At 39.3% G+C, this 24,820-nt stretch overlaps 1 protein-coding gene across 7 annotated transcripts in view; it reads right to left on the reverse strand.

Annotated features, from left to right (window-relative positions):
• Positions 1 to 21,163: 21,163 nt before the first annotated feature.
• Positions 21,164 to 24,820, reverse strand: part of TBCK (TBC1 domain containing kinase) — a 112,296-nt gene continuing 108,639 nt past the window's right edge. For all 7 annotated transcript variants that reach the window (XM_074823222.1, XM_074823227.1, XM_074823219.1 and 4 more), the window contains one exon: positions 21,164 to 21,826. In XM_074823222.1, coding sequence (XP_074679323.1) covers positions 21,716 to 21,826 — 111 coding nt within the window. In that variant the 3' untranslated portion in view covers positions 21,164 to 21,715. The remainder of the gene's footprint in view (positions 21,827 to 24,820) is intronic.

Raw genomic sequence — 24,820 nt, forward strand, 5'->3', positions numbered from 1 at the left:
GACAAAACCCCCAAAATGGTGTTTTCCTCTCTTCTTTAGGATACTTTTAATCTGAACATATTCCTTTCAGAGAAACTTTTTTGTTCTATAAAAGAATTACTTAACCTCTGCGATACCTTCCTGACAGTGGTCCAGTGCAATCATCCAAAAGAAACTTCCCCCTCAGATGAATTCAGCAGAGCCTGCTGACATCATTTAATGCGTTTCTCTCTTCATTCAGCATTATAAAATTCAGCATTATAAAATTGTTTGTTTGAGAATTTCATTTCAGGTCCTGCCAAGGCTAATATGCAGGATAAATACTCTCCTCACTCATGGCCTAGTAGAAACTCTCTTGAGCACCTCAAGTTTGCTGTGTAATACCTAGGGAAACATGACAATCAACATCTCATATGCTAAATGATGTCAGACTTGAGAATGCAAGCAGGCTTTTACTTCAGCTACTCTGTCCTTGCCCTCCTCCGATACTGAAAAGAAGCGATCCTCTGTAAATCTGAGATACTTCAACTCAAGCCACTAGAAAAAATAAATCAGTATTTCTTACAGGGATTGCTGTGAGCAGAGCTTTAGCTGAACAAGAGCAGTCACACCAACCTCCTCCACGAAAAGTTAAGTGCCAGGAAGTGAGCAGAAGAGGGGGGAGGGGGAAAGGGAGAGGGAGGGAAGAGAGAGAGAGGGGTGAGGTGGAGAGAGAGAACACCACCATCCAGACACCCCCAAAACAGAAACAGATCCATTTTAATAATTTTCTCGCTCAAATACCTTCCCTAAGAATAATTTTTTCCCCTTAAAAATAGAGATATCTTTAATAACAACATTATCAATATTTATTTTTGTTATCACTCTGCCAGTGAAAACCTGGGCCACTTTGAATAGTTAATCTTTTCTCTAAACTAACCCATAAGTTTTCACAGTTTTCATAGCAGTTGGCCTGGAATGAATATGTGCCCTGATAAAGTGCAATGACATCTCACTGAAGTGTAAGTAATATACATTTTATTTGGCAAAAAGGTGGAATCTCCTTCTGGAAATTGTTTATAATTCAGAAATCTACATACTCCTCAGAATGTCTTGGTTACTCAATTAAGTTCATAATGAAAGAGAAGCCATTCATAGAAATAATCTGTTAAGCCCAGAGCAGTAAATTCATACCTAAGGACACACACCAATACATGCATGAAAAGATGATGTGAGTTTATCTTGGTTGGACTCTTATCTGTAGAGTTTGTGTCAATCTGCAGAGTTTCACTGTCAGTACAGCTACTGCTGTCCACACTACCAAGCTAGAACACACTAATTAAGTCTAGTTAACTCTGAATCCTGCCCCCAATGTGTCCAACAAACCTCCAGACAGTTAAGGAAAAACTCGCCTGTTTTTTTTCAGCAACAGTATGAGCTATTGAGACTTGTCAGAGATGCTGACATCTAAATATGCTTCACGAACTTCTGAGTTTTGACTGCTTCACTGTATTTTCTGAATGCATTATGCCCGCAATTTTCCCCCTCTGAATCACACAGCTCATCCATGTCAAAATAAATTTATCACCTATTAATTTCTATTCTTCTGCTCAGACAGTTAATTCACACCTCCAGCAGACAAGGGCAATGCAATGGCAGGGCATCAGGTTGCATCACAGAGGAGGTTACAGCATTTCCCCCCTCTGCAGCGTGCATGCTTGGCGCTATTCTGACTGTAGGTATCTGGCAAAATATAAACCAGATATATTTTTTCAGTTTTGATAGAGTTCTTCCCTGAGTTCATGGAATGGGTGTCCAGTTTACCTCTTTCAATTTAGAAAGAGATGCAGTTTTTCTTGTTCTGCTGTAATTGATGGAGGCTTTTTCCCAAAAAACATTTCACAGGGAAGTTCAACCCTACATAGAAAACATTTCATAAATGATGAAAAGCTGTCACCTTTGATAATTCCCTTTTCAAGAGAAAACAACAAAACAGAAAACAAGCATATTTTAAAGAAGCAAGAGATAATTCTTAAAGGAAACTAAATCCATGGATCTGACACAGGAGTGGTACAGCCGCTGGAGCTCCACTTCTTAACTATCCATGTCAAAAATAAAAAAACAAAACATTTTCTAGTGTGGAGTAACTCAATCTCTCACAGGAAAGCTCTCCATCTGATTAAAACCACTGTATCCTGTCTCTCAGCCAAATTAAACTCAGTTTTGCTTTAATTGTAATTCTGCTTTAAGATGCCTCCCTGTTACAATCAGAGCAGGTGTATTTTTCCACGAGAAAGTATTGGCACAATTGCAAAGGAAATGTACTTATCATCATGCTTCCAGCCTAATGCCTGATTAAAGCAAAAGCGGAATAAATTAGTTGTTTTCATATTTGGGAAATCAGGTGGTCAGCACCAGCTCTCTCCCATCCGAACATCATTTGACACTGCTGCCACTTGCCAGCGGGAAGCGTGGCTGCTTGCTGAATGCTGCTCTTTCAGCACGGCACTGCAGTCTCTCATTTAGAGATGTTAATTTAATTAAGAACATTTTAAAACAGACAAAAGGCAACTAAAAAGCCTGTCAGTCATTGTATACAATTTCCCAGGTTCTCTTCTTTGAATATATGAGCTCATCACAGATGTGCCACTGATGCAACATGCAAGCTCAGTCCTCTTGACTGTGCAGTGCCTGTAGCACACAATAAACAAGCTCTCCATAAATTTACTGAGCTCAGTGGCAGCATCTTCTTATCCCCAAACTATTTTAAAAAGGTGATTGCTTTTTGGAAGTACCTTATAATGTTCTCAGATTACCAAAAAACAGCCCAACAGACTTCAGACATGGTGTTTTTAAAAATACACCTACAGGATTCCTTCTGTAGCATGAAAACGAGAAAGGGTTAAAACATGGGACACCTAATGAACACAAGTAAAATCTTCCTCCCAGAAATCCAGGTTAGCAGGGGTTAGCACTGTTAGATGAAGAGCTATGCTTTGTCTACACCTTTCATCCCTGAGCCTTGAAGGAAGGCGCTCCAGGGGGACCACTGGCACAGAAGATACCCGTTAGCAGTACCAGCAAACCTTCATGTGGACATCTGAGAGTTGAGAAACACTCCTCAAGCCAGATGGGCCGAATATCACACCAGAACCAGTGATTGCAATGAATTCTAGCGTTACTCTTGGAAGCCCCACCTCAGGGAACTCTCCAGCCTACTGTGTACAAGCCCTTTAGGTTGCAGAGTGCCAACAGTGTGCAATGGCTCTGATGCAAGACACACACACAGAGGATCTAATGCTGTGACCATTACAGTGACAGCTACTGGGTTGTAACAAACAGGTAAATGTTTAGTTCTGGATGCCCATACAAACCACAGTTAAATAACTAGCAATTTCTCTACATACAAACCACAATACTGATGAAGTACTAAGGTAGACAGTCCTCATAGTCTCCATTTGCTGCAGATACTGGGTACAGGTTTATCCCAGAAAAAGTAATTCAGTGAAGGCTTTTCAAATATTGGTATTAAATACCTTGAAACTGTAATATATTAATCATTTGAACTACAGTAGCATCCCAAAACCCAACTGCAGTTGGACCTTGCATTAAGTGTATAGGAAAATACATCCATGCTTAAAAAAGTCAGTCAAACCAGGCACACACTGGAAAAAGAAACAAAGATCTAATGAAGTTAATTGAGCAGCCTCAACTCAGTGGCAGAGGAACAAACTTTCAGTCTCCTCAAATCAGTTTTGTATCCATGTGTTCAATGTTGTCTCACTGGTGCTTAAAAGGAACAGCGGTGAAGCGTACCATCCCCAGCTCAGCACAGCTTGAGAAATACGATTCTCACAGCTCACACAAACATCAGCAGTTCATAGAACATGAGGAAACCTCAATATTGCTCTTTAATGCCAAGTCTGTCAAAGTTTCATGCTCAGATAGCTCTGGCAAAATCGTGGTATCAAATGACAAATTATCATATCATCCCATTGACTTGCCCTGAAATACACTGCCTGAAACGCATTCAAGAAACGTCATAAATGCACGCACCCAGAAGTTGCAAAAATAATAACCCCAGGAAACCAAAAAAAGGAGGTAACAATAGCAGAATTCATTGCAGGAGCAGCAGCATATCAGAACAACGACAGAAAATCAAGTCCTAACAATGTGCAGAAGCCATGCAGAACCAACATGACTGCTGTCATTGTGTTAAAGAGCAGAAAAGACAGACAAATCAAACACTGGAGCACATAGTCAAGTTGCCTCCAACAATTCAGTATGGAAGTTTCTGGCCAAAACAATGTTATTTACTAAAAGCTTCAGTATCTCACCTCGGTGTTCATTCAAGGGCAGATCAGATTCAAACTGTTTTCTTTCTAACTGACATTTTTTTACTCAACATGAATTCTAATAGGAGACACAAGGAATGAGCCACATCCAGAAAAAACCCAGTCTGAATTGTTCCATTTTACTTTTCTCCTTCTGGGTCCAAATCTACATTGCTGCTGCTGGTAGAAGCATTTACCAACAGGAGACAGTGATCATCTCGGTTCTCAGATAAAAATGCATAATGATCCTCACTGAGCAGGACTGTCAGATTGCTCCACTATTTCAACAGCAGACCGAGCTACTACTGTAAATGTACTAATTTTTTGCAGCTATTTACTATGATTAGTGAATCATTAGTGAATCTGCATTAATGTCAGATTTCCACTGTTCAATTTTAACTGTAAAGAAATCATCAGGCCTGATCACAGGCTGAGTGAGAATAACATTTATCTCTTCAGAGGTGGTAAAAGGAAAGAGAAGAGAGACAAAAACTAGCATGAAATAGAACCTGTGTTGCAGGGGAGAACTGGAGACTTGCATCCCCTAGGTTTCTAGTTAGCACCTTGCCTTTCAGCTCCAAGCTGAATGAATTGCCACTGGAAGATACTGCAGTCTTGCTCAGTAGTTGTATACAAATCCCAAAGACAGTAAGGGAAACAGCAGGATATAAAAGCCAACTAAAACGAAAAACCCAAGGCATGAAAAAACAACACAATGCTGCTATCAGTGATACATCTGGTAAACAATAACTGAAATAGCTGATGGTTGCAAAAAGGAGGGCAAATAAATTGGAAGACAGAATCAGCTACATATGAAATAAATTATTAATTATTTATCAAATAAATTGCTTATTTCTGAAGATATCTATATGTCATGAGCATGTTATGGTACACTTGTCACATTAAATGACTGTCCACAAGACATTATGTGTGTATCTGATAATCTTTTCTTTCGCATGAAATGTTCTGCATGTCGTGTTTTGAATGTCTTCTAAGAATCTGAGCTGTTGGCTCACTGAATGAAAAGTGCACTTCATTCACGCATGACTGTGCCTGAGATCTCACAAAGAGGCCAGACCTACCTGTGGGTCTCTGCAAAGCAAACACCAGTTTCAGTAAAGGCCGTAAACACATGAATACCTCTTAAACAAATAATTACACTAGCGCAACACTGGGAGAACAGATTCATTCCAGACTTGCACTCAATTGAGAGTTTCTGGATAACAAATTTGTTCAGCAACACTTGACATTAATCCCTTTGTTCTCTGTACATAGTAAGCTGCTCCCCTATGTTTTCTGTAGTTAACAGAGACTATGGGGATCTGTCTGTTACTTGCAATTACTCTGAATACTGAAGAAAGAGCACAATTTATCCTTTTTTTTAATGGTAAAAAACCTTTCATGCTGATAGTAGCTTCTAAATGCCTATACAAACATTTTATTTGACTTTACATGTCTCCTAGGTTTCCCATAGCCCTTCTTTCCCCTTTGAATGGTTTCAAACTCTCCCAGTAATACCCGACTGTAATTCCCACTTGCACTGCCAGTAATCTCCAGCCCTACTGATATCTGACGAGACCCACTGGGAGCCTGAAGACTGTGGATCTTTTGGATTAACTTACAGTAAAATATTCCTTTTAATTAAGCATAATTTTGTATAATTAATCTGCACACAAAGCATTAATTTACCTTGCTATCTCAGATTTCCCCAGAGAAAAACTTTACAGTTCAGATGATCCCCACATCTATCATTATAAATCATCGCACCTTAATAAGGCAGCCTGCGAGTACCAAGAGCTTCCCACACACTCATTCTAATTAAAACAGAAATGCTGCCATATACAGCATGCTCATGAATTCCAGCCTTCAGCAAAAACAAACCTTGCCATAAGATTTGCTCTGTAGAGACATCATCACCGAGGCTTCGCTCCATTCACAGCTCTGGTGTTTTGCATGTGTCAGCAACCCAGGAATCGTCAGTACGAGCCAAGTCAACCACAACCCTAGTGACTAGGCAGTCTAGTTTCCCAGACTTGCCCCCTTTAGAAAACTGTTTCCTGAAGTCCTTATCTACTAAAATCAAGGCTGCCTTCCACTTCTAGTAAGACTGTGCAGGATTTTGCCTGGTGTAATTAAGAGATGTGCAGGGCAGTGTGTGCACTTGAGCACCAGCTTTGTTCATTTGCCTTGGAGGAGGGATAGCAAGTTGGGGATTCATTTCATGCACCATTAGCAGCCCTCAGCAGCCCTCCCAGTCCTGTGCTGTGTTGAGAACAATTGCATCAGAGAGGGAGAGCAATTCAAAAATATTTAAAATTGACAGGAAAAAGATACCTCAGGCCTTAAGCCCATGCTGGGCACCATACATTTGTGCATTTTCAGGTCATCTGTACCCTGCAGTCAAAGCTGGGCACACGCACACAAGACACAGCCACAGGTTTGCACAGCGTCACAAGCAATGTCTCCCCAGCAGCTAATCTGTATGAGCTGTGGACTGGACAGACACCTCCAGAAAGATGGTTTTATTTGGATAAACAGAAGTGAACTTTGGTCTGGGCTGAAGAGTAGAGTCGACATAGCGCTTAGGGACATGGTGTAGTTGGGAACTGTCAATGTTAGGTTAATGGTTGGACTGGATGATCTTCAAGGTCTTTTCCAACCTAGACGATTCTGTGATTCTGTGAACTGCTTCTTTGTTCTTCCCTCTTGACTAATTAGTCGTGAGTTCTGAATAACTCTACACTGTATAAGTCTGGGCATAATGAAATAACTATTCCCTGTAGCAATTTGTGCTCCAAAAAAGCACAGGAATTGCTGTCTACTTGGTCAGTATTTACTCTTACCAGCTGCCATTTGTACAGGTGAGAGGATTGCGTGTGTAAGGCTTGTTGCTTTTAAAGAAGGGCAACAGCCCGTCATCCACAACCATGCTGCTGTAACACTGGAGCAGCTGCCTTAAGAAATGTACAGAAATAGTCTTACACATTGTTACCTGGTTTGGCAAGGGGACCAGCGTATCAGAGATCACCAAGTTCACACTCCTCAGTTCCTCCAGGAAATGGAATTTCAGTGTTGAGAGGACAATCCTGAAGAAATGCAGGGAATATGAGATTCAGATTCTCCCTCTCTCCTTCTGCATGAGAGTTTCAAATTGTCCTTTGATTTCAGAGAGTTTTCCATTTATAGTTAATTGTTATGTCATTATGTCTGGAAGTATCCACTTAAAAAATAATAAATTAGTTATCCACTTGGAATAACAGATAACACAATGTACTATGCAGGCTTTCTAAAAGCACCATCTCTGCTTTCAGGAGCATACATGCACCTGGGAAGTGAGGCAGGGGAAGTAGGCAGGAAAAGAAAGCAGGAAAAGACAGCCCATGTTCATATATGAAGAAAAAACTTGGAGCATGCAGAACAGGCCTGAGAAGGACTCAGGGTTAGAGGCTGAGCACTTGGTGAATGATAATTCTTTTCTGAGTCTCAAGATTTTGACTGACCCACTGACAAATCTGGGTAGAACATCTATTATACTCAATATCTCCGTCTTCTGCATACTCATTTGTTTTCACTTACATGAGCTTTCCAAATTTTAATCATCTTGATGAAAACAACATAATTGCAATTTCCTTAATACTTCACTTTTAAAAGTTACAATAAAAAATGGCATTTGGTCCAAACACAGTTCTCTTCTGAATATTCCAGAATGTGCTGGGACAATTGTTACTGCTTGACTACCAACAAGAACAACCCTATACTGGACGTACCTGTGTATGAGAAATCCTACCATTTCCCAAGCTCCAAGTTTATCATTAAAAAAAACCCCAGTCACTCAAATAGGTGGTAGGGGAAAAAAAAAAAAAAAAAAAAAAAAAGAGGGAAAACACACCCCTGAAATGCATTAAGTACACGTTCACTCATACACAAAACCTACCTAGAGTATAATCCTTCAGGAACTGAATTTATAGTTTTGGAGGGTCGTATATGACCAAAGGTTATCAGGCTGTCTTGCATCAAGACTTTCCTGCCTCTTCTGTGGAGCTCACACTAAACTAGAGTGGCCGTGGGGGAGGATGATTACTTACTGTTTTGCACTCTAGGTGGGGATTGACAGGCAGGCTTTCAACATCAGCCAAAAAGGAATCAGCAATTACAAATTGTATTGTGTGATGAAGACCATGCTGTGCACATGTGGAGTGTTCTGGCTGCATACTATCTCCTTGCCAAGAGTTAATGAGATAATTTTTCTCCTTGGAGGCTACGCCACTGTTAAATCCATGAGTAAAGGCAGCCCTTGCACAGGCAGTACCTCCCATAGAGCAGGCCCCTGAAACAAAACATTACCTAATTGTAGGCTGCAACTCAACAACTACAGCCAAGAAAGGCTCCTCCTCTCTCTGACAGTAACTGCTCACAAGTGGGATGTGTTTGAATGCGAGCAGCTCCAGGATCTGTGTGCATACTCTCAAGGCTGTTTACATCCCTTCAACACGTCTGTGGTGGGTGGCCTTTCTCTGTTTTGTTTTTGATTGTTTCTACCCCCTCCTCTTTCCCTCAAAATCATTATTATTCTAACTGCTATTCCTTAGCCTGATTAAGGCTCTCTGGCTTTAGGAGGTATTTTAAATTTTGATTTAATAAAACAAAATAACAACACAGCAGAGAACCCTCAGGTCTTTGAGTGGATTCAGGCAAATGGATGTTTTGATTGTTTCTAGTCAGATCAGAATAAAGTATTTAAGGTATTTAGGCCTATGCCTAACTTAAAGCTAGGAGTCATGACATTATCTTCAACCTGACGGTGCCTCCGATCATCTGCAAGTATCTTGCTGAATCAGTAAAACAGTGCAGGAGAACAACCCTCATGCCTGCTAATATTTGAACTTCTTAAGCTTTCTTATTAAAAAGCATTTGGGTCAGCAGAGACTTTAAGAGGATTTTGTAGTCAGCCTATGATTTTACAAGGAAAAGAGATACAGGAGACAATTTTTTTTTTTTCTTTTTTTTTTTTTAAATCGACTAAATGAAATCAGTAAGGATGACTCTCGGCAATAAATGCTCCATTTAGGCTTGTTCTACTGCACAGGCAGAACAGGTAGTCTGCAAACAGGTTAACAATTAATACTAGAGGGATGGCTCTGCCAGCATTTCCCACTGAAAACCATTTACAGACTATGTAAATCTTGACCCTTATGAGGACAAATTTTTCAAGCTCAAGTCCAAATTTGTAAGTGTTTAGCAGTGAGTGTGGAGGTCAGATTTTCAGCAACTTGGGTCCCATTTAGACATTTAACAAAGGGTTCAGATTTTTGCAATTCCTTTGTGTAAGTAACTGGAGACATCTGAAAATTGGCTATGCGTTACAAGCAGCAGTTTCTGTTGCATGAAATAACCTTTACTTAACCTGGTTCATATCTAGTAGCACAGAGAGAAGTCTGATATGGTCTGCACAAAATTGCAAGAGTCCCATGCTGTAATAATCTATCAAGATGTTCTACATTGTGAAGAGGTGAGGTTTTGCAACAGGACAACACAACATTACAGCAAGTGAACAGCCATACAGTGGGGATTACCCTAACCCTTAATGTAGTGGAACAATGGAGTAAACATGCAATTATGCCCACCAACCAGCTGGGGCAAGCATTCAGTCCTTTTCATCTGCTCCCTACATTGGTAATGACAGCCAACTATGCAAAAATTTACAATAAGGTGAAGTCCTCCATGCCCCTCAACCAAATATAGGCTTAAGCCTAGCTCAACATTAGAGCCTGGGAATCATTACTTTTTGATCCCTGGGACAGCCTGCTTGACTCAAGTTTTAGATGTGAATTTGCACAGAGAATAAAACACACCTTGAACTTCCTCACACAGAGTCAAAACTCTCAGTTCCTCCTGCCCAGCTTCCCATTCAAATTGGTGACCCGTCCACTGCTGCACTTTCATCTAAGTTGCTTATTATGGATGACCAACCATCCTCGAAAACTGTGTAGGATATAATGCTCAGGGGCTTCTCCAGCATAATTTTGTTCTCACAGTACATGTTTGAGTGTGCTAAAAAAACCAAAACCCCGAAAACACCAAGCCAAAATCTGAGAAAAATTGCTGAGCATGTTCTTCTGTAATTTGTAACTCAAAACTATTAAATGCTTTTACTGCTTCGACTACAGTAGTAGTTGAAGGTCATAGAAAGAAATTAGGGTCTCATGTGCTAGTGGCAAAGGGTCAGGGAGAGTACATGCTAACAGCGTTATTCATAGATAAGAGCTTCTTAGCAGTTTATCATCCCTCCATCGTGGTTCTGTAGCGATCTTTCTAAGCTCCTGATGGAAGTTAACAACAGTTCTGAAAAGCTCAAAAACTCTTACCTTTTACAGAATGCTTAACAATACATTTAAGCTCCAGTTCTCGCATTTATTCTGGATTCAGTCATCAGTTCCTTATAAACACTTAAACCAAACAGTTAAAGGGCTGCAATCTAAAATACTAATGCCTCTTCCCATTTTCTTAGACTGACCTCACCTCATTTTTAGGGACTTTCCCTTGACTATGTGCATGCATATATTATTGTTTATAGAGAAAGAGATAGATATATCCACTGCACTACATGTACCAGCTAAAGGTTTCTCAGTGCTCTTGGCAAATTTAATCTTGTGACCTTGAAGGATGAAAAGCCTGGTTGGGGCCACTTAACATGGAAACTGGAGAAGAAGGGTCAGAGCTGCAATGGAAAGTTGGCTTTGGGAAGGCTTCAGGAGAGCTGGGCCTGCCCTCCCTGCTTCCTCAGGGGACCAGAGACACTCAATCCTGCTTCCAGGAAAACCTCTCTATCCCTGGGAGAAAGGGCAGTTCTGGCTTTCCAAGACTGGCAGAGGAGATATGGTGAGTTTTCCTGGACAATCACTTCTCCTTCTGCACTTCAGCATGCTGCTTCCCTCCTTGGACACACACATATATACAGGCAAAGTATAAAAATGAAGAGTACTCCGTTTATATACCTATTTGTATTTGCACAAGACCCAAAGGCAAAAAACTTTTAGGGCTCTGTAACCAACAAAACTTCCACTTGCCAAAACACTAACATTCCATTTTATAACATGGCATCACAGTGATCAGTCTGTCACAGCTGGAGTACAGTATTTATTCAGCCTTAAGTACTTCAAATTCATAGCAAGTTTGCTAAGCACATGAGGTCTTTCCTGCTGCAAGTTTACCAGGATTCATCCAGTCCTGGATTCACATGGAGGGGTACCACAGAGATGAGACAAAATGAGAGTAAGACTGAATAAAGTGGAAACTGAAAGGATGGCTGAGGTTCCTTTTTTCTTTTGGTATACACCAGATGACCACTAGAAACAGAGGATATCTTCAAGTTCATTATAATAAATTCCTAATACCCATATGTTTAGATTACTTGCTCCTGTGACCGTTCATTGCACAACTTTTACGTGCAGCACATATAGTAGGGCTGCTTGACTTTTTTCACTGCCTGTTTTTTCCCACTTCACAAAAAAAAAACCCGCAGCCACCTTGTCTTTGCCACAATGAGAGGTGACAGTTCATGCCATTGTCTCAGGATGTGATAACCCAAGAGCAGCCCCAGTCCACAAGGGATGTTGATGCTCCTGTAACGAGCGGTGAGCAAGAGGCAGTAGTTTGAAGCACAGCCCTAGGTGTCAGTTATTCTACTTTGTTAGGAAAGAGTAATTAGAAAATAACTCCCTGTTGCCTTCAACCCTCTCCCGCCACCCCCACTGGTTCTCATCCATCATCATGAAGACTTCTCTCAGTGATTCATTATGAGAAGGCTGCCTTTCCAAGCGAGGCACTGAGAGGAATTTTCCATTTCTCCCTCCCCCTGTGCACAGCAGCAATCTCATTTCATTACAAGCCCAGGATCCTAATGTCAGTGGCTTCAGGCATCTGCTAATAAGGAACAAGCAGTTTCCAGGAACAGGAGACACAATGAGTGCATTTAAAAACTCTTCTGAGAAATAAAACCCATCACGTGTTTTGATAGGGAAGGTGAGCAAAAGGTAAGGGCCTGTGAAAAGCTGAATGAAATCCTGGAGGGAGGGAGGGAGGGAGGGAGGGCGGGCTGGCCTGTAAAGTACACAGTAAAAGCACTATCAGACAGGATGAAAGAGAGCAAAGAAGCCTGGGCAAATACTGGTTTACCTACAGGACTCTAAGAAGAAATGTAGGGCAAATATATATTTGCACATATAGTACCAAGAGGCACAAAGCATTTCAAAAGCAGTAAGAATATTTGGAACAACTGAACTCAAGATATATTGCAACAGAACTGGGTTCTAACTCTGCCCATTTTGCTGGTTTCTCCTTCAGAAGTAATTGCAAAATTTATCTCTGCGTGAAGTGGCAAGAGGAATTACCTGTTTTAGTAAAGTTCTCAGATCCATGTGTATGTGCATGCACTACATGTCTATAACAAATACTGCAAAGGAGGAATTTTCACTATTCCAACTCCTTTGAGCTATTCTAGCTAGGTTCAGAGGATCCTTGAAAAGAGCTCGAAGTTTCTAACAGCCTTGCCAGTTTAAAGAAAGCTGTTTGTTAACTATATTGTTAAAGTTATACATATATTATACATACATATAGCATAGAGTTATATACTAAACCAAGCTCTATGTTCATTCTTGCAGGTACATATTGTAAATGGGGAATCTTTCCAGACCTGGAGTAGGAGTGTCCTAGTTCCTGAAGAGCAACCATCAGAGAGCACTGAACCGGTTCCACTTTGAGGACATCTAATACTCAAGAGTGCCACTAAGTTCCTCTCTGGAGGACATCATCCTACATCTGATGTCACCTATTTCTTTGAGGCTGGAGAAACAACACTGCTTGAAAAAAACAGCTTTACTCAAAACAAAGATTTAAAATCTGAGATATCAGCTCATTCAAGTTTCAAAGGGTTTGAGAAAAATTGCATTTAAGGTAGGAACTGAACTGAGGCAAATCAAATTAACTGACATAATGGCACAAAAGACAAGCCTTTTGTGGAAGCTGAATGTTGTGTCCTTACTAAAAGTATGTTTATGAACTGCCAGGTTTCTACAATACTTTTAAAGTAATAATTATACTTACACAGCAGAAGATAGACTGTGCTACTCTTGTGCTCACTGGTGCCAGAACTACACACTAGGCTCCCAAACAAGATAAAGTTCTCTCTGTAGATGCGATTGAAAAAAAAAAAAAAAAAGAAGTACAGCTCTGACTTGTTTTGAGTCAGCTTGCTGTGAGAATGCCAAGTGAGAAAAGTTTAAGGCTAAAAACCTGTCTTTCAACAGCTGTTAGAACATGTCAGGAATACCCAGAGGATGAATGCATTCAATTTGTGTAAGAACAGTGACAGTCTGAAACAGTGGAAAAATAAGTAATAGCAGGATATCACATGTTAATTTATCTGAGATGATGACTGATAGCAAAAGCAGAGTATCACATGATCGACTCCATGACATTTAATTCCAAAATTCTGGTCTAGATTTATCTCTGTTAACACTAATGATTTGTTTCTTATCAAGTCCTTTTGCTAGAGATCTCAAGTAGAGAAAAGGTGGATGGGATAGGAAGAGAGAGATCCATCCAAAAAGCTTGAAACTTCCTAGCTTGTGGTATTTTAGTGTAGTATATAAACATGTCAGTGAGATTAGACCTCCCTGCTATACCTTCATGCAGGCCTCAGTGCCTACATTTCCCCTTAAAAACTGAGAAAACTGTTGGCAAAAAGAATTTGGCATTTTACTACTGCTGAGGCAGGCAGAGTTTTTATGCTTTAACAAGCCATACCAAGACAAAAGCACTATGCAAACTGACCTACTTCTCCTATTCTACACATAACTTCTGTGCACACAACACAAACTCACTTGAATTGCTAAAAAAGAACTGAAAATAAAAAATACTTTCTTATTATGCTCTGACCTCTGCTTTATAAGGCAGGCTATGATTTTATTGCTGGTATTCTAGAGGGTTGTAAAGCCTGGTATTTGGTTAATTTTATGGAAGGTGTCAAACTTGATCAACATTAAAGAAAAATGTAAGTATTGTAGTTGTTGAAAACAGATCATGTTTTATTATGGCCTAACTGCACCAGAGTGTTTATTATACACTATTAACATGATTGCTGGATGTAGCTAACCAAAATTTGTAACAAGCTTTGTAATACAAGGGCTTATTCATCACTAGTACTATATTCTTGATAGATGCTATGAACTGTTTGTGGGAGTGCTGAAATTCATTAATAGTACTTACTAGTGAAAGGATTGTTTACAAAATCAGTGATGGAGAACTCATGTTGACATCTATCTTTGGCTTCCCAAGGAAACAGCTTGCTCCTAGGAAAGAAGTATTTAGTGTCTGCATTGTCTGCATACTCAAACATTTTAAGTGGTCACAATGCTCACCATATTTATTTTTTCTACACTGAGTAAAATTAGGAAGTGTTATTAGCCTCATTTTAGTGAGGGGAACTGAGCCACCTAGATTATGCAAGACATATCAAAAGTTTGTGGCAAGGCAGGCAATAATAGCCTGATAACTCAAGCTACTGCCATCATTACTGGATCTCTTAAAACTCCACAATTATTCCACGTACTTGTTCTGTACTCACAGGACTTTTACTCCTTTGGCCAGCTCAGCTGGCAAGAGCTGATACCACCAGATGCTATGACTCTCTAAAATGACGTAACACCAGATAACCCTAGACAGACAAAGAAGAAACAAATTTAATACTGCTTCAGTTAGGAAATATTCATTAAAACTGATCTACAACTTTTCTCTGGCTTGTTCCCATTGAATATAATGATTACCACACTGATATCTCAGTTGCTCTATCTGTTCTTTCACATAGATTACTGTGTCTGGAAACTTGGTGAGTGTACATTATAGAATATAGCTCCCAAGCAGATAAAGACCTATCAGCAGGGAAGTAAAATATGTGAATTATAACAGCACATGCACTGCGGTCTCTCTACCTTTATGTGCAAGACAACTACCGGGAGGTTAGTCTGAACATGGATTTACATTATAGTTAAACACATTTTGGGAAAAAGCTTTACAAAAAATACTTACAAATTGATTCAGTGGTAATAACACTCTACTGATTCTATTTTTGGGATCAGTTTCTTTAAACTTTGCATAATGTTGGTTTACTAAATGCTGATATAACAAGACAGCCACACTGCAATATTGAATTACCTTCAACCACATGCTTATGGTAGTACGAGATGAATTTGTCAACCTAAATTAATGGAATACAGATTCTGTTGTCAGAGAACACAAACTGTCGTCCAACAGCTATTTTCATGTTACTATTTAAAGGGCACCACCAGCAGCAAACTTCAAGCCTCATGGTTACTTGAAAGGCAAATGAAACACTACTTCCAAAACAGAATGCAGTTCCTGGCATCAGTTCTGTACTGAGGCTGGAAATCTAAAAGAATGACAATACTGCCATTATAGCTTGGGATTAAAAGAAAAAGGAAAATCTGTAGTTCTGCTGTCAAATATACAAATCTGATGTTAGCTCAGTCAGCACAGATCAAGTTTCACTACTTGACCTGGAAAGAAACACTCTTCTGGGAGGAATAATAATTCTTTCAGTCAATCTTCACAAGTTGGGCCCAGGAAAAGGAATTAAAAATAGATAAGACTGATGGCAGTAGTTAAGTTTCTAACATAACAGTGGGAGAGGACAGTCCGACTCATCAGCAAAGAAAAGATAACTGGAAATGGGAGATTAGAAGGCCACGCTCATTCCCACACAATTCCCAGACTTCCTAGTAACTCAGTCTGAACACTGTGAAAGCTAAATAAAGTTATAGCTAGTTTTTATATTATCTGAGGAAACTTGGTAAGGTACCAAAACTGCAAATGTAAATTAAATCTCTGGAAGGGATATTCTGGACAACATTCATGCCCTGCAAAAAGGAACAGCAAGTATGTCTCAGGCCACAAAACTAACAGGCTCTCACAGTATCTCTCTGACTAATAACATGAGCGATCCAGCTGCTGAAGAGCTCATGTGATATGAGGTTTTTTTGTTTAGTTGAGTTGTGTGTGATGCAACTCTCAAGTCCAGCTAAGAGATACTTCAATGCGCATTTTCCGTAGCTGGCTAGAACAGCAAGAGAAGTCTAGACACTAATATCCAGAAGGTCACAGAAATAACATTGCACCACTGTATTATGCCTACACAGATTCTGTCTACACAAAGGCATAGAGGGATGGCAACAAATTTAAGTGTAGTGGTCTTGTCAGTTAGCATAATAATAGATTAAAGCCTGAAAAAGAAACAAGGAAAGGATGGTATTGAAATTTAACTTCTTACCCACTCTGACAAATTATTTAGCCCTTTACACTTCTAAAGATTATTCAAGAGATTGGAAAAATAAATTACCTAAGTGAAAGTATACATACCCGTCTCTGCCAAGCTGCTATGGTTACTGCTTCTACTTCAGAAATAACAGAAAGACTGTCTACCCAATACCCTAGACTACCAGTGGGGAGCACATAAATTGAAAGGGAAAACTCATGCTAAATTAAAAAAAAAACCCAAACCAGAAGTACCTGACATAAACCAGATTAATGAAAGTTAAAGTGAAGTAAACACCACAGCTTCCCTCCTTTCTGCTACATAAGGTGAGTTGTTCCCATCCTGAACTGGGAAGGTACCATGGTTGCAGATGACCTAGACTTAGAGAAACCAGGATGACAAAGGAAAACAAGATGGATCCAGGAGAGGAGGTTCCTAGGATAAGGACAAATAGGCTTAGCCTTTGCTCAAAAAAGTGGACCAAATAGAATAAATAGCCACGTGTAAACAAAACAAAACCAACCAAGAAACTTAGACACAAAGTGTAATAAAAATCTCAAAGGACTACATCTTGCCTAAAGAAGGACACCAGTTTAACAGCAATTGTTTCATAGTCTGCACTGATCAATAGGTCTGAGGCTGCCAAAAGACGGTTTAACTCCTTTGCTGGGTTCTTCTCCTTAGATGTCCACCTGGGTATCCTGTGGAGAATCCACTGTCCTGGCAGGAAGCTATAGACCCAGGTGGCTGTGATAGATTCATAATGTTTTTTAAATGGTAGGAAAAAAAACCAGACTAGGTCAGTCTGCATTTTCCAGGCCAAACAGTGGGAAAATATTTAGTTAGGACATTTTTCTGCTAGCAGTAGAAGACATAGAAGATTAATATTCTTTTTTCTCCCACCAGATCTTTATGGTATCCAGCTGTAGTCTAAAACAGAGAATGAGAATGGTACAGCTGGACAAACCATGGTGCTAAAAATGTATATGTTCAGAAAACCTGGCCTACAGAAATCTTTCAAGAGCTCTGTAAGACCTGACAACTGCTTGCTCCACCAAAGCAGTGCCAATATTGGTGGGGTAACAGAGTAAATGCACTTTGGTGCTCTTAAACTGGGCAAACACCACAAAAATTACATAAAATTATTTAATGAAAAATTACCACAAAATGCAAGCATTTTCCTTGTCTATGGAAAAGGAGATCAGAAGCTAATTTTGTGACTGAGCACTTGTCCTACATAAATGAATTAAAATAAATAGGCATAGTATGCCTATTTATAGGCACAGTTTCAAAAATGCTGACTAAAGTAGTAAATACAGGTACATCAGCAACTAGCAGCCATAACCAGTTGTTAGCTACAAAACCTTCCAGGGTAGTTCTATTTCCATGGGAAAAAAATTCAATACTTTTTAGTAGTTGTTGACATTTCCTGCTTTTAGACACATGCTCTCTCACAAATTCTCCTGGAAAATATGTGTTACTTTACATTATAAACTTTTACTTAATGGCAGCTTTTAAGTCTTCTGTCAAAAACACATCCATGCACGAATGGAATACATAGGCTTTGAATCTTACTCAGCTAAATTGAAAGCGAAGACTGAACTACATTATAGCTGAAATCCATAGACACTCAACATTTAAATACTAAAACCAGTTGTATTAGTTGAAAAAGAATTGTTGAAGCCATTAAATATTAGGTAATTTTTACTCAAAAGATAACTTTGCTTCTCTAAGAATGAAAATACCTTTAGGAAGTACAGAATACTTCCTACCCTTCCTCCCAATGGAACAAGTAGCTGGGTACACATTAAATCCCATTTTCTCAAAGGCATTCTATACTTTGTGCTTACAGTCCTTTTCTGAGTACCTGTAAAAAGGAGAAGGAATAATCAAGATGGGACTAAATATTTAACATCACCTGAACTGCCACACAGGGTATAGCCTAATATCCACTTATGAAGGGGAAATGCTTGAAAACAGGGTGCAAGAAACAGGGCAAAAATCTTTCTCCGGTGTATTCTCCCAGCCTCTCTTAACAACAGGTCAGGAAATTCCTGAGTTGAATACTGTTTCTCAATCATTGTGGTTAATAGCCAGAGATAGAGCTCTTCCGCAAATCTGTCTAATCCTTCTTTATGAGTATTTTTATAAACTGTTGGCCTCTTCTGGTGACAATTTCACATTTTAAGGATGTACTTTCAGCGAAAGGTGGGATGTTCTATTTTGGTTGCCTTTTTCTCCAAATTGAAGAGTTTCAGTCAACATAAGTAACATCATCTTATTCTGACCCTGTTTTGTGTCCATTCTAATCCTGTGTCTCTTTTTTAATATTATAAAGCATCTGTGCTGTGTTCAAAATGTACCATATGGGTTAATTCTCTGATGGTATAATTTCTTTTGTTCATTTCCTTCCCTGCAATCGCCAATATCCTGTGTGGCTTTCTGGCTACTGTTAGGCATTTGCAGTGCTGCCTTATCTGTCAACAAATTCACTGTTGAACATGGTTAAAACTGTTGTTCCTCAGGACCCTCTTTCATAGTGAATCCCTCTGACACCGAGTATCACAAGGTCTTTCTCATTCTCCATGCAGCTAGGCAAAACTTTGATCACAGTGGATGATTTTGTAGTATCAGGAAGCTTGTTATTAACCTCACTGCTTCTCTTCAGTTCCAAGTAATTTTTGAAGTCAGCTGAGCACCATGGGCCTCACCAGAGATTGTTGTAGAAACCCTCTGCTAACAGAGGAACCTGATGATCTGTGCCTACATTTTATTTCTGATCCCTTTCTCAGTCACTCTGCCAGGCATCTTGAATTTTTAGTCAAAAACTTCTTGAAAGCTTTGCTATGTTATGCTGTCCTTAGACCAAAGAAAGCCCATATATATATATATCAGCATGTTGTAATTCCACAGGGGATTTTTTTTAGATAAATCACAGCTGAGATAAAGGGAGCTAAAAGGTGCCTTTCTTCCCCCATATTCTTTTCACCCATCATACTTTTCCAGTAGGGTTCTCAAAACCACAGCTGGGGCAAGACTAAACCTCCCAGGAGACAGCACACAGCGCTTGAGACTAGCTTCTGAAGATTCAGGATAAAATCTGGTCATTGCACAGGCAAGAACAAAGCCTTCCTATTTCAATGCCTTCCACAAAGTCCCATCTTCTATGGTTTCAAGTCAAACAAACCTCCCAAAACAAAAAAAACCAAACCCCACCACCACCACTAAAAAAACCCACAAAAAAAGTGGTAATTTTGCCTGGGATTTATAAAGACTGTTCACTGCCTTCTCAGTGACCACCCCCCCCCACCCCCCCACAACTGTCTCAGTTTTGGAAATCTCTTGTGACAGAAGAAAAATGAAATAAATTTAGCTGCTGCAAATTTCTGTTTGCCAAACTAAAAACTATTCATGATATCAAATCCTTGGCTAAGGCATTTGATAACTATATCCAGAGCAAATCCTCGTTACCCTAACAGTGAGTTGGTATTGTGTAAACTGCTGTGGCCCAGACAATGCTCTAATAAAGAGCATCATGTCAAATTCACAATGCAAGCCAATATGCGATTGTAACTAGGCAAACAGATCTTTGGTGTCATTTTGTTCATTTTACAAAATACATTTTAATCCTCACACTTCAGTGATTATTAAGCCTCATGTCAGACCAGTGTTTTTTAAACTTTAAAAATGTAGAAAGAGCAATCTAAAAGCTTCTTGTCTTCTAAAATAAACTCTTCCAAATTCCCATTACATTATCACAACTGGTTTTCCTGGATTAAAGGTACTATTTTCAAGTAACATTTTATTTTCCTAGCCTTCCCCCCCATTATTTTTAGAATAATGGACCTGACATGCTAGCAAAGCTAACCTAGGATTTTGAGGGGGAGAAATCTGGGTGGGTACTTGTTTACATCTCTTGAAAGGTGGTACTTGTCTGAATGAAATTTATTTTTAGCTTCTCAGCAACAGAGAGATGCCAATTCCTGTTTCTGTTGGTGCTTTCAATACTTTTGGCTTCTTATTGTGAAGTAATTTCCACATCTATAGTGCACAGTCACCTTATGCCCTTTGTGGAAGCCACTGATCTACATCACTTGCATTCAGTTTAGTTTCGAAACAGGTTTGCTGTCTCAATCTGCCAGGTCTTGATCTGTCAGTTTTAAAGTTCACATTTAAGAAACAAGACTTAAAAAAATTGACACCACTAGCTGAAAGAGTATAGAACCAAAGAGAACTGTGCAATTCCAATTCATACAAGAGCGGTTATTCTAGAATGTTTTCATATACGAATTAAAATTGCATTGTTTCTTTTTAAGGCATGAGCTTCTAAAATGGAAAATCACTATTAATTGTGGAATAACTAATCTATAGTCAGAAGACACAGTATTGTCAAAAGCCTTCCTTGCTGGTAAATATAATTGTTTCAGAAATTGTTGTGTTTGATGCGTTTAAGGAAACAGAATGTTAAATTCTCCAGAGTAGGATTTCTCCACTTCCGCAGGATATGATACAGGTTGGAAGGAGTCAGCAGCAGCTCTTACAGTGACTTCCAGTCTGTGACACATCTTTATTTCCAATGCAGATGAAAGAACGCTTTCTCAAAAAGAAATCAGATCACAAGACACAGCAATTACTCTTTAAAATATTAGAGAACACACTTTTTCACAGGATATACGCAGGGTACAGTTTCAGCTTGTTACTGTCAATATTCACAGTAAAATACTTTTGAAAAATAATCTATTTAAGTGCAGCTTAGAGCCGTCAAATGCCTGTTTATTTTGTTCTGCAGAAATAGTTATAAGATACCTAATGAGTTACTCTTTCTGTGTTCAGAGTTGCTCAACCAGTTGTGCACTACATCAATGCTGAAAGAGGTTTCTTGGAGAGCTTGAAGCTTCACAGTTTTTACCTGTTCCAACTGAAGCTCTATATTAAAGAACAAATGCAAAGCTCCTGTGCTCTAGATCTGCATGATAAGACATTGATCATCAGGCTAGCTTGTGAAGACACCTTAATGCCCTTTGGATTTGGGACATCCATGTTCTATGGTAAGACTTCTCTATTCAGATAGATTGTCCTGAATATTTACAGTCACTTAAATTTGTGGAGAAGGAACAGTGAGGAGACCAGTTGGCTTGATCTTGTTGATTCCTCCATCTAGGATGCAGACCCTTGGGTATTTGTTTTTCACTAGATGAGCTGCAAACTGAAACAGATATATCATTAGCACACTGCATATTATAGTCCTCAAATCAAAGTAACTTTGGTTTAAGTAAGGCGAGTTAAACAAAAGAAAAAATTATCGGACCCTAGAAGTTTGTTCTTTGCACCAACTAGTCCAACACAGGAACCCAGGCCTGTCTGTTGAAACAGCTGGGATGAATTTGGTGGTCATGAAAGTGTCACACTGATAACCGTGAACTTTATTTATCTCTGCTTAGGCAGGATTTTACCTCATTCTAACAGGATTATTTTATCTCAGAATAATCACTGGAACCCCTCTCAAAGCATGAAATAACAGATTTTTTTCTCTGCATTAACCTAACTCCCAGGTGGTTTTCTGTAGGTTCACAAGTGTACAAGCATCACAGTTTGATGGTATAGTATAGTCATTTGCTTACCTATTAAACTTGTCCAATGTGACTTGATTTCACAGATGTCAGATACGAATTTGGGGTCTAGCAGCTGCACTCTTGCCCCCCTGCCCCTCCCCATCTGCCCATAGGCAGGTTACATACTGCAAGCACATAGACCCCTCCCACCCCAGTCCTTGAAAGCCTCTCTTGCCAGTTAATTCATTCCATAAACCAAACACAGGAGTTGTCAGTTTCTGTGTAGCGATTTTTCATGAAGTTGCTACGCTGATGAAGGAACAATATTTTGTGTATTAAAAAAATAATAATGAGTAAAAAAAAAAATCAAAATAGTAAAATTAAGTATCAAAATCCCAAACCAAAGGAACAATATTTTGTGTTTAAGCTTAAACTTGCTTTTTAAATACTGATTGCAACACATTAAAAAGCAATCCACCAAAATGGATTAATCCGAGAGAAACTCCAATAGTTTTACCTTATTTCCAATAGCCGTGAAAAAGTCTGCCCCATCATCCCAATCTTTCAGATTGTTGCTTTATACTTGATTGACAAATTAGTACCATTTGTAAAATCAGAGTGCTTCAAAATGGGCTATGTAAAACAATCATAATTACTTTTTTGATCCTTTAAAATGATTTGTGATACTATTCCAGAACCTAGTGCAAGCATGACCTCTGAATAAGTAACTTTACAGAAACAACTAAATTACCAACTCAAGAACAGCAGTAGGCTCCCCATCCAAGCTTAGTACATGGGACTTCTTTTTACATTTACGTTCCTTCTAATTACCTTTGATAGTATAGCAGATACTAAGACAGAACGAGATGTACTACATAATTACCTGATCTAGTAGGTCCTGAAATAATCTCTTTAACAGGTAAGAGTTCATAGTAGCAATGTTTTAAACTCCTTCCATAGCCAGAACTTCTGCTTCACATCGAAGGTATTTTCTATATTCAAGCAATTAATTACTGTCCACTTATGTGACAAACACAGCTATGTTCCTTTCTCTGTGTTTCAGGATGGATTTAACCAGGGAATAACTAGTACATGGTCTGTAACCACTGAGGACTTGCTGAGGCAGAATAAGAGGCCACAGTGGATCAGTCAGGACATTTTGGCTGTTGTGTTTGTTTCAGGTACTTGCCTAAGGAAGACCAAAAGTAAGTTCAGTCATCTCTTCCCCCGTTAGTTTGGGTCAGTCAGCACAGGATTCAAAGGATCAAATAAAAAAAATCCTCACAATCTAACAATCAAAACAGCTAATAGTAAAGTTAGACCATATGTGGATGCCAGTTTTAATGAGAAAAGTAAATGCCATGCTTTTAGATAACCTCTCTGATGCAGCAGTGGTGTAATACACACAGAGATATCACTAGGAGAGTCCAAGTACCTCATGCTATAATCACAGTCCATAAAGATGTGGTGTATAGTAAAACAGATACAAAGATATTTCTCTTTGTCAAAAATAGCACTCAGCTGTGCATACCATGAGCTACAAAACCAGTATATATTCCTAGGGAAATACTCCTACCAGACATCTCTACTTCATATGTAATAACTGTCACCTCACAGTGCCCTCCACCTGTGACTAATGGATAGTGCTCTGTCTTGGACACCAATGCTGCTCATAGCTGGCAGAAATGAAAAATAGCAACAAGTGTTCAGACTGACAGGAAGCAGCATATTATTTGCTGAGTATAACGTCCCATGTGTCAGCAGAGAGGTTCAACTCCCTGTCTACTGATAATTTTACACTTCTGATAATAAACTGTAAACTCTGCTCCAAGTTTTCAGATGTTCTAGATATAACAAAACTACCATTCCACGCAATCTGAAAAGAAAAGATGCAAACAAATGCTTTGTGTTTAGGGTTTGAGCATTAAGGCCCGTGTCCCACTGTGTTTTAGAGCTACTTTAGTAACCAAGATATAGCTGGAAATAAATTTTCTTCACTGCATATGACAAGAGGTTCCTTTATAACCTTATGGCAAGGAATCTCTTGCTTCTTGCAGGGCCTCTGCGAAGCAAGCGCTGCAGAATCTGTGACTGTTAGCAAATGATAGGCAGAAAGCACAGAGCAGACAAGATGATATACCACAAGATGAACTGATTTTTTTTTTTTTTTACGTTGTCACAGAACTGTCTGCACTTGTCTACATAGCTTCAGTGAGACAGGCTGCAAATACAGCTCAAAATATTGCATCTGAACATCCAGCCAGGGAAAATCCAGTGAGCATGGAATGTACTACTATTGGTACCACACTACTGTGGGAATTAGCTGCAAGTCAGGAACCCACATGCATATACATTGCCATAAGCTGAGAGCTGCCATCGAACTCCAAATATCATCCTCCAAAAGCTTTGCACATACACCCGTCTCCCCGCTGCAAAGAAGAGAAGAGTCAAGGTTTAACTCACAGGGTAATAGGATTTGATCTGATTAAAGACATTCCTAGTTTTACCTTCTGCCTTCCCACATTGCGTCACTGAAAATAGAAACAGTAAATTTTAATAAAGAGTAGATTTAGAAGTACCCATCTTACTAGCACTACAGTCTTCCTAATTAAAGCTTTGACTTTTTATAGTTCTGTTCCTCAGTACAT

The sequence above is a fragment of the Strix aluco genome, chromosome 4 (assembly GCF_031877795.1).
Source record: "Strix aluco isolate bStrAlu1 chromosome 4, bStrAlu1.hap1, whole genome shotgun sequence".
Classification (NCBI taxonomy): Eukaryota; Metazoa; Chordata; class Aves; order Strigiformes; family Strigidae; genus Strix; species Strix aluco.